Raw genomic sequence first — 15,284 nt, forward strand, 5'->3', positions numbered from 1 at the left:
TCATCAGAAGTGCAAAGTTATTCAGAAAGAATTGCCCAAATGATTGGAAATGGAATATTTAAAATGGATGTGGAAAAAAATGCACGGTCATGGTGTCCAGACGCCCAGAATATCAATAAAGTATTCCATTACCGTAAAAGCAGAGAGAGACAAAGAGGAGCGGCCAGACAGATGGAAGCGGAAAAAGAGTCAAATATATATTTATATTTATAGATATGAATCAATGAAAGCCACAATTTTACAATAACTCAATGAGAAGTAAATAAGAGGGCCTGTGGCAGATTTGGGACCGGTCATTTAGAGGAACAGCACCAGTACTGATTGCGACCCAATGCCGAGGGCCAAAACTGACATAAATCACAGTGAGGCTGAGGAAGAAGAGACGTCAACAGTAATGGAAGCATTCATGAGCTCTGGAGAGAAGGGTGGAACTGCGGAGACAGAAAGGAAGACAGAGTGCAGGGGAAAGTCACACGCCGGGACGCAGGGTCCTTCTCCGAAGGCCGGGGAGTGGCCAGAGCTCGTATTCCAGTGATTGATTGAGGTTTTGTGTGGGTGGGGTAAAGATAAACGAGGGCGGGGGCAGTGTGAGGATGGTGGGACAGCCAGCCTGCGTCTATAAAACCTCGCAGCTCTCCTCACTCTGCTGCCTCCTGAGCATCTCCAAACCGCCAGCCCCGCAGCCTTCGACAAGATCAGAACAAGACCAAACATGAGCAACTCAGCGTACTCCTCCACCTCCTACCGCCGCACCTTTGGAAGCCCCCATCTCATCTCCATGTCCTCTTACTCCCCCGTGTCCTCCCGCATGTCTGCTTCCGGAGGACGCTACATGCGTTCGGCATCACCTGTGGTGGCATCACGCTCAAGTTACCAACAGCGTTCCCGCTCCAGCAGCCAGGCTCCCCGCCTCTCCTATGAAAAGGTGGACTTCACTCTGGCTGAGGCCGTCAACCAGGAGTTCTTGACCACCCGCAGCAACGAGAAGGCCGAGCTGCAGGAGCTCAATGACCGCTTCGCCAGCTTCATCGAGAAAGTGCGCTACCTGGAGCAGCAGAACGGCATGCTGCAGCAGGAGCTCAGCCAGTATAAAGGTCAGCAGCAGCAGGGTCAGCCCACCCGCGCCACGGACCTTTTTCAGGAGGAGCTGAGGGAGTTACGGCGCCAAATGGAAGCCATAGGAAAGGAGAGGGACCAGTACCTGCTCGAGAGGGACAACCTGGCTGAAGATCTGGTCCTGGTCAAGCAGAGGTGGGTACCAACAGTGCGTCTATGCATAATGTGACAATCAGAGATGCTGGAAGCGCACATTTTAACAAAGACAAATGTAAAATTCTGTCTTAAAATATTAGTACACTAAAATTTCCATTATAACGCCTGTGATTTCCCTGCTGTGCAGTAAATATTAAGCAGTACATTTGAGCTGCTCCTCAGTCGGTTCACAGATGTTGGACCCTCCACATCCGCTACTTAGTTCAAGTCGCGACGGGGGACGAAGGGCGTGGCACACAGAGCAGGGTGCAGCACGCATCTCCTCTGAACATGAAAGACGGAGGCCAGTCCAGCGACATTTGATTTTCCAAGCTGATAAATATACTGAATTTGTGCAATGAAGTCATTTTAAGTACGCTTCAATATTGCGAGCATTTAATTTTAAGATAATCTAGTTATATTGTTTTTTTATCCAAGAGAATTACCTGACTAACTATTTAAGGTAGCTTTTGTACAGTAAACCTTGGTTTGTTTGGTTTTGAAATAAACCACGGGCCAAACTCGGCTGGCCATGATCGATTCTCTTCCAGACTTATTGACATTTTGAAACATTATGTACGTTCTCATTCAGATGAATCAGGGGTTGATGGATCAGAAAAAAGGGTGGGGTCCTCTGACGGGCAGGAATGGAGGTGGGGCGGGTAGGTAGTGAGAAAAAAATCAATCTGGTTCAATGGCTCCATTAGGTGTGTTTTCAGTGTCCCTCTGTACTGATGGGATGGTGCCAGAGTCCCCATTAGGACAATAGGACCCCTGCAACCTGACATGAATTAAAGATGAGTAAGCAGGGGCGCACTGGGCGGTGCATTCTGCGCTAATCAACTTTGTGTCCAGCCTGGACATGCGTCTGCTCTCAAAGGACATTGACCATCAGTCAAAGACAGCAAAGAAATGAGCAAACTGAAATAGACTCTAGCATAACTGTTGAGCTTTAATTGCTCCTGTCATTGCATATTAGCTAACATTGGTACAACACACAAAAAGATTTTCAAAAACACATTGTTAAGAAAGCTGAGTCCCTGTTGACCTTATTGAACTGAAGAGAAGGCACATTAATGCAATTGTTGATCCCAAAGGACCCTGTTTCAAACTCCATTTTTACAGGAATGAATTAGCAAATTGATCTTGAGAGCTTTTTGCCAGCTGGTGCAACCTCAGCCTGGATCAGACTTGGATCAAATAATCATGTTTTTCATCATCTTATCGTGGGTCAAATGGTCATTCTTGCACCCATGATGGATTTAACGTTTTAGACCAATTAAATATTTTGTCCCTATTTTTCCTTTTCTGTCCCCCAGGATGGAGGATGAAGCTCAGAAGAGGGCGGATGCCGAAAATAACCTGATTGCCTTCCGCAAGGTAAATACTCACCAGACCAAAATGGCCATATTGGAATGACAAAGCAGATTTTTACTACACTTGTGGGACAGATATATTATTTTATTTTTTTATTATTATTATTTTATTTTCAAAATGTAACTAAATGCTGTTTTGTGCAGCTTACATTCATAATCACAATATCACCGTGTTAATCACTAAAACATAATTGAATATGGTCTCAGGCACACTGTAATGTAATTTTGAAAAGTACTTTCATAATGATGAGCCCTTTTTTTGCAGTTAATGAAATTGTGTAACTATGGCAACAAACAGTATTTGTTTCCCATCCAAATCAGGATGTGGATGATGCCACGTTGGCTCGCCTGGAGCTTGAGCGGAAGATCGAGTCTTTGATGGATGAGATTGAATTCCTCAAGAAGATCCATGATGAAGTGAGTAATGTTGTGGCTTCTGTCTCGCAGACTGAACAGGCTGTTGCACAAACCTGCATCCATTTTTGTGAGGAGAGGACAATATTTGAGACCTAATTAGTTTTTCAAAATGAAAATCAGAATTTTTTGTCCCATAGCAAAAGCAGTGCTTCAGTGAGCTTAGGGTCATTTCCTAAAAATGAACAATGTTGGTATCTTGGTCTTAACTCTGATGAAAACAAAAAGGGGGAGGGGAAAAAAGCATTTAGAAATTGTTTTTGACTGCTTGTCCATATGTTATTGCTTCCAGGAAATCCAGGATGTCCAAGTGACTGTCCAGACACAGCAGCTAAAGATGGAGGTGGACGGTGGATCCAGACCAGACCTCACTGGTGCTCTGAGGGACATCAGGGCTCAATATGAGACCATCGCCCTGAAGAACATGCAGGAATCTGAGGAGTGGTACAAGTCCAAGGTGGACCCATCAACACAACCACACATCAACGCACTTTGAAAAAAAATAAAATAAAAGACATCACTTCATGTTGTCTTCTTTTGTCCCTCCAGTTTGCTGACCTGACTGAGTCGGCAAAGCGCAATAATGATTCTCTGAGGCAGGCCAAGCAGGAGGCCAATGAGTCCAGGAGGCAGATTCAGTCTCTCAACTGTGAGATTGATGCCCTGAAGAACACCGTGAGCCAAAAACCCCACTGTTGTTTTTCCAGTATCAACCGTTATCATCTTGCATTTTGCTCTAAGTGCTTTTGTCTCATTAGAACGAAGCTCTGCTGAGGCAGATGCGTGACATGGAGGACCAGTTTGCCAACGAAATTGGCAGCTATCAGGACAACGTTGGCAGGCTGGAGGACGAGATCCGCCACCTGAAGGAGGAGATGGCTCGCCACCTTCGGGAGTACCAGGACCTCCTGAATGTCAAAATGGCCCTGGATATTGAGATTGCTACTTACCGTAAACTGCTGGAAGGAGAGGAGAGCAGGTGGGTAGTGATGTGGTTAATGATTAGATTTTAAACTTGAAGCTTTCTCAAGAAATAAAAGAAGCACATGCAGGTACCCAGACCTGTAGAAGGTGTGTGTGTGTGCTACATTGGTGATGCTGATGTTTTCATACTAACTCACACAGATGGATGATAGAACATGACATATAAAAACATGACATCTGCCAGTTGAACAAATGAAAGCATTTACTTTGAGACAAAAAGTTAGAAATCACACTAACTTTATGTTTCTTCTTCAGGATTGCTGTTCCAATGATCAGCCTTGGAATGAGTAACCACTTTGGTGTTAGTGGTAAGTTATTGATCGTTTCACCATAGAGTTTCAGGTAGAATGTAGTTGTGGATGGAGGGGGAAAAAGTAAAAACTGCACGTGACTGAAAAATAAATGTCAAAAAGATCTTCAGAAATTAAATGCAGAATAATGTTCTTTCAATTCCTCATCAGTTATGGTTAATTAAAGTTTCTTTTCCAGATTATGAACAAACTCCTAGCAGCCACTCGAAGAAGACTGTGGTGATAAAGACAGTAGAGACTAGAGATGGAGAGGTTAAAATGTTTCTATTAAAACACACTGATCATAATTGTCTTTCAACATTAAAAGTAAACATGAATCTTTTCCATCAGGTGGTGAAGGAGACCAAGCGGGAGAAGGACTCTGACAGAACCGACAAGGATGACAAAGATGACAAAAACTAACTGGAGAATGTCAAGGCCAGAACAATGAGGGCAACAAAAGAAAAATGGGAGAGTTTGACTGAATTAAGTAGTTCACCATTCCTTCTAGGTCTGTGTTTTGGAAAAGAATCTCTCAGTAGAATGAATCCCTTTAGAAAGTGTCACTTTGGTGCTATTTAAGCCACCCAGTTTTTGCTAAATGTTTGTGTCAGCAACAGCCGTTCAACACAACCTTATTAACAGACCATCGAGGCCTTAATTTACAGTGCAATCACACTAAAAATATTGGACTACAGGCTGGTACAGAGTTTTGGTTCTCCGTGCAATTGCTATCGCTTACAAAATCATCTCCAATGATGTTTAAACAAACCAATCTTGTGAGAAATAACAGATGTTTAGAAGAATTGAAATGTTTCTATTGTGAAAACAGGTGTTCTCGTTCACTGATCATTAGCAACACATTAATACTAAAAATGCGACAGTCCCAAACGGAAATTAATGATTTGTTGAATGTGCTTTGTGATGAATCTGTTCAAATAAAATGATAGAGCAACCATCTGCATTGTCATTGACCACTTAAGATCGTAACATTAAAAAAAAGTTGGAATTAAATGTTTTGAAATGCATCACACACACACACACACACCCACACACACACACACACACACACACATCAGAATAAAAAAATAGAATTGACATCTACCAAAAAAGCAATATCTAGAAAAATATAGATAAATATAATATTGACAATATGTATTGAATGTGCAGATTTGTTAAAAGAAAAAAAAAGTACAGCAGTGAATAAATATTTTTGTACAGATTTGTTGGATTAACTGTTTTCAGCAGCACTTTGCCAGTTCACTAGCGCATCAGGTCTGTCTAAAGAAGATTTTTAAAGATTTTTTTAAATTATTATATTATATGTAGCTAACTCTGGTAAGCACAGGGGTGCATAATGGTGCACGAGCAGAACAAAAATATGTAGTCGCACCATAACTACATTCGCTTGTGTGCCCGTAACAATTTCTGCCAGGCTAGACACATTTTAGCTAATCCTGAAAGTAGTAGTATATACCTCAACGAAGTTACTCATGAATCTCCATGTTGTTGCTCCTGTTGTAGCTTCACAGATTTGTGCCACGAAATTGTCATTTTGTTTGAGTAAATTTGCGAAATTATTTCCTGAAAGACAAATTAGAGGGTTTGGGAAATACACCATATACGTCACAGTACATCCGGTTTTCGAATTTCCGCTTTATAGTCTTGGCGCGAGCGAGATTTGTAGTAGAGCACAGGCAGGTAACTGATGTGATCTTATTAAAAACTTGGTGGAGAGGACTCAGAATCGCTTATTCTTAGTGTAAAACGGTCGGCGTGTATGCTTACTTTACCTACTTTTAAAGAAAAATGAATGGCTAAGTTATGTCTATTTTGATGACAAATTCATTGAGCGGTTTCGGCAGCTAACTGCCCAGGGTACATAATAACAATAATACCTTTCACAGAGAAAGAGCATCGTCAATGGATCTGTTAAGTTTTTTACACAAACATTTGACAGTTTATAACCCTAGATTATTTTTTTAAGTGTTGCTATAGTGCTTGGAATCTAAACACACCACTTAGATAACTTGTGTTTCTTTCTGATTGAACTTTTAGATTTCACCTCCACTTTTAGACTGTCTTGATGTGTTAAGACCAAATCAAGATGGATTGCGAGCTTTTGGCAACTTGCAGCGCACTGGGCTATCTGGAAGGAGACACCTACCACAAAGAACATGATTGTTTGGGTAAGTTCTCCTTAAGTGTCTGTAATAAAGTAATTCCAACATGGTCAGGGGTGAGAGGCGATATAGGGGACAGAAAAGGTTGCACAACTCTTGACTTTCCCTGTCTTTGGATTTCAGAGAGTGTCAAAGATTTAATCAGGTTTTTACGCCATGAAGATGATTCCAGGGATGTCCGGCAGCAGCTGGGAGCAGCTCAGATTGTACAGAATGACCTTCTGCCCATCATCATTCAGCATGGGCAAGACAAGACCTTATTTGACGCCTGCATAAGGTATATAGAATATTATACAGTGTAGAATATTATTACATTTCGGTAGATTGAACCCTAAGGATCATTTTCCTTCTAGAAATGGAATTACTGAGTCATTTCCTGTTCCCTACTACTGTTTTATCTATTCATGTAATTAAAAAAATGCAAATAACTGGACTGTTGTCAGGCTGATGGTCAACCTTACCCAGCCTGCCATGCTTTGCTTCGGTAAAGTGCCCGATGATCCTGTGTTCAGACATCACTTTTTGGAAGTGACATCTCATTTACAAGCCTATAAAGAGGTAGCGTGGTTTTTTTTTTCTCTTTATTTTTTTTAACTTTCAACAGTTACTGTTATAGAACTTGCATACATCTTTAAAACTGGTTTGTATTGTGTTGATTTTCAGGCATTTGCCAGCGAGAAAGTGTTTGGGATTTTAAGCGAAACATTATACAATCTTCTCCAATTGGTGAGTTCTTTACTGGGGGAGTTCCCCTAATCTTGATCGTATTCTCTATTCGTAATTCATCTGGGATTTTCTTCCTTTTGTAATCTTCTAATGTATAGGACTGGGAGCAGAGACAAGAGGAAGATAACCTGCTGATAGAGAGGATCCTTCTTCTGGTTAGGAATGTGCTACATGTGCCTGCAGACCCCTGTGAAGAGAAGGTCTGATTCTCACATGAACTTAATGTCATGATGTAAAAAGCAGATTTAGTTTTCTTGCACAAATCCAATTCAGCATCAACATGGCCATAATCAATTTACACATTTTCCTGAGAAATAATATCTTGACAAAGCTTTTAATTGGAAAAATCTGTTTGTTGTCTTTCTGTCCCATAGAAAGTGGATGATGACGCCAGCATCCACGACAGAGTGCTGTGGGCCCTTCACATTAGCGGCTTCGATGACCTGGTCAAGTTCTTGGCCTCAGCCCAGAGTGAGAAGCAGTGGAGTCTGCATGTTTTGGAAATAATCACACTCATGTTCAGAGACCAGGTTAGACAAAAGAACCCACGAAAGCACCATATGTGTTTAGATCTCTGGCTCTCCTATACGATTGAGCTCTTCAAATTTCTTCACAGACACCTGATGCGCTAGTGAGTGCCGGACAGGCTCGCTCAGCACAACAGAAGCTGAGGGATTCTCAGGAACTGGAGTCACTGAGGCAGAAGGAGCATGCGGCCAAACGTTCCCGCACATTTCAAAGAGGAACCAGGTACGTTTTTGTAATGCCACAGAGTTCAGCTTGTTAAAAGCTTGTTTGAACAATGTCTGTTGGTGTTCCCTTTAAGACATTCCCGCTTTGGAGGCTCGTTTGTTGTCCAAGGCCTCAAGTCAATTGGAGAAAATGATCTGATTTATCACAGAAACCTTAATAATGTGAGTTGTGACCTCCCGCAATTCAAAAAGCAGCTTTATAGACTTTGCATAAAAAAACTGTTGGTAACATCGCTGTTTTCCTTTTCAAAGTTTAAACATTACAGTCACGACACAGGAAAGACAATAAGACGTGTTCCTAAAAAGAATCGACAGGCTCATGAATGTAAAGACCAGCGCCGCTCTGCCTTGAACGTTCGGCTGTTCCTGCGAGAGTTCTGCGTCGATTTTCTGGAGAACTGCTACAATCATCTCATGTACCTGGTCAAGGTGAGCCGCGAAGCATTTGTCACATGATGGAAATGCATTTAGATCTAAAACTCTGTGACTCTTCCACAGGAAAGACTTATTCGTGAGCAGACTGAGGAGCATGACGAGACATACTACCTCTGGGCGCTCAGCTTTTTCATGGCCTTTAACCGTGGCAACGATTTCCACACTGACTTAGTTTCCGAGACCATGTCGATCCGCACGTTTCATTTCATTGAGCGCAACATCACAAAATACTATGAAATGATCCTCACGGACCGTAAAGAAGCCACGTCCTGGTCACGCAGGTAAGACCATTCAGAGGGATGTATATTCAAAGCTCATAAAGAATAAAATGTATGCATTTTCCCCAGAATTTTTATTGTTTATTCTTTCTAGGATGCACCTGGCACTGAAGGCCTATCAGGAACTGCTGCTAAATCTGAACGAGATGGATCACTCTCAGGATGAAAGTATCCGTCAGAGTGCTAACATTATTAAAAGTAAGACACTAACAGTGCATGTTTTGGACAGTTGTGCACCAGTTAAACCTAAAGTATGATAGTTTTTAAAAAAAGAAAATACAGGTATGTGTTTATGCCTCATGATTTTAACCTCACTTCCTAGGTAACATATTTTACATGATGGAATACCGGGAAATCTTTCTGACCCTGTTAAGAAAGTATGATGAAACCAAACAGCCTCAATCTTACCTCCAAGACTTGGTGGAGTCTACTCACCTGTTCTTGCGCATGTTGGAACGCTTCTGCACTGGTCGTAAAAACCTGATAGTTCAGGTAGGTTGCTTTGCTGAACGTGTAAGGAAAAAAGTGTTTCTTTATATTTGTTATATTTGGACCTTGATTATTACTGAAAAATATTAATAATTTGCTCACTATTTAGTTTTTACTCTATTTTACACATGTTCAAATATTTGTTATTACCTAAAAAAGTCACTTTTCTTCAGTTAAGCTGGTAATTTCCCCAGAGGAGGCCTCATTATGCCGACTTAAGCTTTGTGTTGATTCAGAGAAAGAGGGTGAAACGGAAAAAGCCCCGAGCTCAGAAAAAGCCCACCGTTTTAGAAATGAGTCCAGAGGTCTTGGCAGAGACGTGGAAGATCGTGGAGGAGGAGCTGAGGGCTACAGGCTTCCAGGTATGTGTGTGAGCTCACCTGGGGAACAGTAAAGGGCAGGAAAACACAGGCTGAGTCACGAGTTACGCAACACTAATGCTCCAGATCAGGCGTACCAACTCGGACTGTTTTGTTGCATCCTGTACTCAGCTGTCTGCCTCTGTAACGGAAATCGCGGTGCCATTCGACGCCACATCCGAAACTCCGCTTGAGGAGCAGCGGACTGAGGCCATGGTGCGGGTGCAGGATGCTGTTCTTGCTCGACTGGGACCAGAAGCGCTGGGATTGTTGCGTGCAGCCAGGTCAATAAAATTACGTGTATCCGATTGATGAGGACTGTTTTTTATTTATTGTGTACTTACCATCCTTTTGTTACACTCAGAGAGGTGTGGCCCGAGGGGGATGTGTTTGGTTCAGCTGATGTGGAACCTGAAGAGGAGCTAGAACTCCTCAAGCAGATCCTCCATGCTAATCTACCAAGTGAGCGGTTTAAAATTCAAATTCTCTCATTCTTTGTTGCCCTAATATTTGTTAACTCTTTAAACATTGTTACTTTAAGGGACTACTGAGCCTGTACCTGAGGAGGAGGAGGAAGATGCAGCAGAGCTGGAAGAGGAAGAACTGGAGTCTGTCCAGGTTTCTGAGAGCGAGTTTAACTTTCTGGACTTCATCAAGCGGTGAGAAAACGTTTCCTGTTCGGTTTTTAAATCCCTTTTCTTGTCCAAGAAATGCTAGAAAAAAACCCTTTTCCCACGCTCTTGCAGGTTTGCCAACCCCGCCATTGTCCGTCCATACATCCTCTTATTAAAATCATACTCAAAAAACACGCCTCATACCAACCACTGCATTGCTCGAATGCTGCACCGCCTGGCCGTCAACCTGAAAATGGATGCTCTGCTCTTCCAGCTGTCGGTGTTCAGCGTCTTCAACAAGATCCTGAGTGACCCGGCTGCAGCTGCTTACACGGTACAGAAGTGATGTGTGAAATGAAACATCTGGCACGTTACAGTGCTGCAGAAATCAAACCTATTTGCACAGTGTAGACACACTATCCTTGATTTGATATGAAGCCAGTTGGAGATTTGAGCTTTCTGTCCCAGGAACTGGTCACCTTTGCCAAGTATCTGCTGAACCGTTTCTTTGCACTGACGGCACAGAACAACAAGGCGTACATTGAACTGTTGTTCTGGAAAAATGTGGGGGCCGTACGCGAGATGACCGAAGGCTACAGCAACGACAGGTCGGTAGTTTTCCGTTTTCACATTGGAAAATGTTCTTTCAAAAACGGAAGTTGGTAGCTCGTTACCGTTCACGCATCAGGGAGGAAGCGGGGCCAGCGTGGACCGAAGAGGACGAAGAGGAGTTGCGTAAGCTGTACGAGGAGCACCGTCATTCTGAAGGTTTGTTCTTGTTGCTGTCTTTGATATAGTTACACACCACTTTTGCATTCTGATTGGATCGGTGTTGTGTGCGTTCTCTCTTTCAGTGCCGGACATTGTGGAGACTCTGCTGCCATTGCTGAGCAACTGTAACCGCACTCGACGGCAGGTCGTGATCCAGTTGGTGCACATGGGGCTGGTAGATAATGCGAAGGAACTGAAGAAACCAAAGTCTGTGATTGTCTATGGATACCATTAATGTATCCACAGCAGTGCTTCTGTAAGAGTCTTCTGGTTTCTTTTACATAAGGAAAGGCACTCGGATCGTTCTGTGGACTGAGGAACAGGAGCAGGAGCTGGAGATGCTCTACGAAGAGTTCAAAGACTCCGATGGTAACGGAGGCCATGCAATTGTTGCTTCCTACAAGAGAGGAAAATGGAGCGGTTCAGTCCTCGTTTAACAGGCGATTTAATGATCCAGCGGTTTTGTTTCACAGATATCCTGGGGAACATTCTGAAGAAGATCACGGCCAAGAGGTCCCGAGCGCGTGTGGTGGACAAGCTGCTCAGCATGGGTTTGGTGTCTGAGAGGCGAGAGCTTTACAAGAAGAAGAGTCGAGGGCCTCGTGGGAAGAGCACTGGGGAGGGAATGGTGAGATTCTGTAGAATAGAGGGGAACGGGGGAGGAGAGGGTGTTGCTAATTAGGTCAAAGGTCTTCATTTTACTAAGCTGTCTTCACTTACGTTACCTAAATGCTTTCTAATCATTGCCCTAAAAATTTGAATGAGGATCAAAGAATTGTTAATTCAGAAATGATAATCCGAAAGGATTTTAAGCTTAATTGGCTGTCGAATGCTTCTCAAAACCTGAAGGAATTATGCACTAATTTGAACATCTCACAACTGATTACTGATCCTTCCAGGTCAAATCCAAAAATATCACAACAGGTCCACATTGATCAACCTTAACCCAACCAATAGAAGTCATAAAATTATTGGCTGTGGTGTTTTTGCTCTCGACCTCAGTGATCAGTATCACGTCACTTGTTGCGTTGGAGGGGCATACTTGGGGGGGAAAAAAAATACAACCTTTTAACAGAATATCTTTAATCAGAAAACACATTCATATGATTTTTATCCTAGTGAGATGGTTATTTTACCTGTCAAATCCCATTCGACTATTTTTCAAAAACCTTCCTTGCAATGAAAAAGCTCACAATTAGAGACGGGTCGAGTCCTCTTAGCATCAGTTGTCCTGGCAATCTCAGCAATTAGTGATCAACATCCAAACTTTCTTGTCTGGAATCACTGAATGACCAACTCAAATGATTTCCAGCAAGATATTCTGTTCTGAGCCCTGACCCGTCTGTTTTAGACCCAAATACAGTACAGTCTCTGCTGCCACATTGGTTGTTAATGATATTCTTTCCATTTTGGAAACAATGTGCTGCCATTTTTATGAATTTGTCAAGAGTTTTTGACACGGTGGAAAACGACGTGATTATGGGTTCAATTCATCTGCCGGTGGACAGCTTCAGAACTACCTTCAGTTTGTGAGAGCCAGAAACATCCGATCACAATTGTTATCTGTACCAAAAAGCGTTCCACAGGGACCAGTTCTGGAACTGGTTTTATTGCTATTTTATATCAATGATATTGTCTCTGCACGAGACAACTGTAATGCTCCTCTTTATGCAGATGACACTGTTTTGTGTCTTGCTGACACTCTATGACTTAAGTCTCTTAAGACTTAAGGTTAAAAACCTGCAGCTCTCTTTTACTGCCCTTCGAAATGCACTTATTGATCATAAACTGATAATCAGTGTTTTTCAACAGCGTGCCTCTAGCGACATTGAATGGTTGCTATAGTGAGAGTAACAGAGTATAAATACCTTGGCTCGTTTAGTCATGTTTGATTTTGTAACTTCATGCTGTGCCTTGACATCTTTGAGGGAAACCTTGAAGATTTTCCAGGCTTAAAGAAATGAAAAAATTGGAAAAAGGAATTAAAATGAGGTACTTTACACTAGTTTATTGGGTGTATTTCTCTGGTTGGTGAGGACGACTGGAGAGTTTGGCTGACTCCTAAAAAGTTTGGAAAGAGGAAAATACTTGGCAGTCAAGGACCATTTTGCTTATTAGTGTCTGACTGGCTTAATTTTTTTACCCTTTGTGTCTTTATTGGTTCAGCAATGGGGGCCATATTGTACCGCTTCAACAAATACTGTTTTGCAGGAGCTGCAATTTTTCAGTTTTAAAAATCTAAAGTTTACTAGAAAAGCAAACCAGCTAACCACATTTGGCTAAACTTCACTGTTTTCTTCCACAGACAAACATTGTGTAACATTTAAATCAAAAAACACTCCCTTTCTGCTACAGACTGAAGAAGAGTTCCTTGATGCGCTGACTCAAGACTTGCCAGACGATTCGGTGCACGGGGACGAGGAAGAGGAAGAGGACGAGGACGAGTCTGATGAAAGCGAGGAGGAGGGAGAAGAAAAGCAAGGAGGAAACTCAGAGAATGGTGGAAGAAGAAGCCAAAGTCTGCACCTGCCAGTGGAGAGGAGAGTGGATGTGGCCTCCGTAGTGTCTGATTTACAACTGGAGGGTGAGATATATCTTCAAAATACTTATTGAATAATAAAGGAAAGCTCGTAAGTTAATGTATAAAATCAGTTTAGATGTATTTATATTCCAAACCATTGCAAGTGTCTTTTAATTGGTAATTCATAATCTTTCCAGGCTTGTCTGGACCCATGTTGTGGCTGCAGAACTGCCTGAACAAAACAGCTGAGGACCGAGAGGAAGATGGTGAGAACGTCATTGTCCTACAAATATGTCTCATATAAATGCTTACTGAAGGTAGTGGAAGGGATTTTAATGTATTACCCCCCCCCCCCCACCCCCCCAAATCCTGCAGGGTTCTCACAGGCCGTCCCACTTGTTCCTCTCTCGGAGGCAAATGAAGAAGCCATGGAGAACAAAAATTTCAGGAAGCTTTTACGGAAACTTGGAATTCGATCTCCTGCAAATGAGCAGGTGTGTGTGTGTGTATTGTTCACTCCTCTTCACTTTATTCAAATGAATCTATTCACTCTGAAGCCGGTTTAAACATTGTATTTCAGACTGTAAATAATTTCTTTTCCTAGGAGATCTTTTGGAGAATCCCAGCAAAGATCAACGCGTCACAGCTCCGGAGTGCAGCTGCTGCTCTGACTCCAACTCCAGAAGGTCCTGATGGCGATGAGAAGCCAAACGACCCTCCGACCGGTGAATCCCAGGCAGAGGAAGGGGAGGAAGAGGAGGAGGCTGCAGGTGAACAAAGAACCCAGGCACTGCGTGCTCTGCTGCTGGCACGAAAAAGGAAGAACCACACCTCTGATCACACAGGTGGGCTGAAGTGGTTCATATTCTCTGCGGTTTCTCAAATGACAGCGGTTAATTACAGCTTTGTCAGTCTGTAAGCATTAAGTTACAGAACATGTTGAAAATGGAGTAGCGTATTTATTTTAATCAACTTTTTCTTATATTTTCTAGCTCCTGTGTCAGATTTACCTCCCGTGAGCAACAGCACAGTCGAGAGGTAAATATATATATGTGTGTACATATATATTATTATATGTAATACTTATTTATCGATCATCTTAACCCCACAAACTGTTTTTACAGTAGTCCACAGGAGAAGACCTCAAAAAAGAGAAGCAGAGTGTTGGAGGACGATGAGTACAGTGATGAGGAAGATGGTATTTCTCTTTTGGAAATTTGTTGACTGTTTTTATTGTTTAACTGTGTTTGGTCAGTTTAGCAGCCGTTAGTCTGCAACCTTTGATAAAGGAGGCTTTTAAGTGTGACTGAACTCTTTTTACAGAAAAGGATCAAGTTTCTGCAGAAGAAACGGAAACAAACGGCATTGCAGATTCAGACGGGGAGGATATCTCCGTTCCTCTGAAGCGCAGACGGAAAATACTCTTAATTGATGAAGATGATGAGGATTAGGCTCTTTAACGTAATGTAAAAAAAAAAAAAAAAAAAAACTTGGCCAGCATGATAATGGAACTTCTTTTATGTCCCTGTGGGTATATTAGAGAATATTCTAAGGAAATGTTTCTTTGTCTCATCTTTGATATCCATTTGTTCTATTATGTTGTTATGGTTTAAAAAACTTCTAGTCAGCTTGTGTTAACTGTTAAATCTTTCCACATTTCCTGCAAACTAACTTAAAATGACTTCATATTTGACTTGATTCACTTTTAAAGCATATATATTGTTAATATTCAGTTAATTTCACTGTTTCAATTTAAAAGTGAATGTAGTCTTCTAATTAATGCAATTCATTAAAAACATTAAGGAAAGTGTTATTCACTTGTGTTGTTGCGTTCCTTGGCC

General features: G+C 42.1%; 2 protein-coding genes across 2 annotated transcripts; both read left to right on the forward strand.

Moving 5' to 3' along the window:
- Positions 1–616: 616 nt before the first annotated feature.
- Positions 617–5,271, forward strand: prph (peripherin). The gene is made up of 9 exons (XM_003973131.3): positions 617–1,251; positions 2,571–2,631; positions 2,949–3,044; positions 3,334–3,498; positions 3,591–3,716; positions 3,800–4,020; positions 4,281–4,333; positions 4,515–4,588; positions 4,667–5,271. Exons 1-9 carry the CDS (start codon positions 713–715, stop codon positions 4,736–4,738), a joined length of 1,407 nt encoding a protein of 468 aa, XP_003973180.1. The 5' UTR covers positions 617–712; the 3' UTR covers positions 4,739–5,271.
- A 702-nt stretch (positions 5,272–5,973) lies between these two features.
- On the forward strand, positions 5,974–15,257 carry timeless (timeless circadian clock). The gene is made up of 30 exons (XM_011613698.2): positions 5,974–6,016; positions 6,374–6,504; positions 6,622–6,775; positions 6,942–7,056; positions 7,162–7,224; positions 7,323–7,424; positions 7,599–7,754; positions 7,841–7,974; positions 8,051–8,138; positions 8,229–8,405; positions 8,475–8,692; positions 8,784–8,887; positions 9,012–9,181; positions 9,415–9,540; positions 9,670–9,821; positions 9,902–9,999; positions 10,079–10,196; positions 10,284–10,485; positions 10,620–10,759; positions 10,840–10,919; positions 11,006–11,129; positions 11,209–11,291; positions 11,396–11,550; positions 13,278–13,506; positions 13,641–13,709; positions 13,819–13,937; positions 14,048–14,288; positions 14,436–14,481; positions 14,568–14,641; positions 14,767–15,257. The coding sequence occupies exons 2-30, from the start codon at positions 6,423–6,425 to the stop codon at positions 14,892–14,894; spliced, it is 3,747 nt and encodes a 1,248-aa protein (XP_011612000.2). The 5' UTR covers positions 5,974–6,016; positions 6,374–6,422; the 3' UTR covers positions 14,895–15,257.
- The last annotated feature ends 27 nt before the right edge of the window (positions 15,258–15,284 follow it).

This window comes from Takifugu rubripes, chromosome 19 (genome assembly GCF_901000725.2).
Source record: "Takifugu rubripes chromosome 19, fTakRub1.2, whole genome shotgun sequence".
Classification (NCBI taxonomy): domain Eukaryota; kingdom Metazoa; phylum Chordata; class Actinopteri; order Tetraodontiformes; family Tetraodontidae; genus Takifugu; species Takifugu rubripes.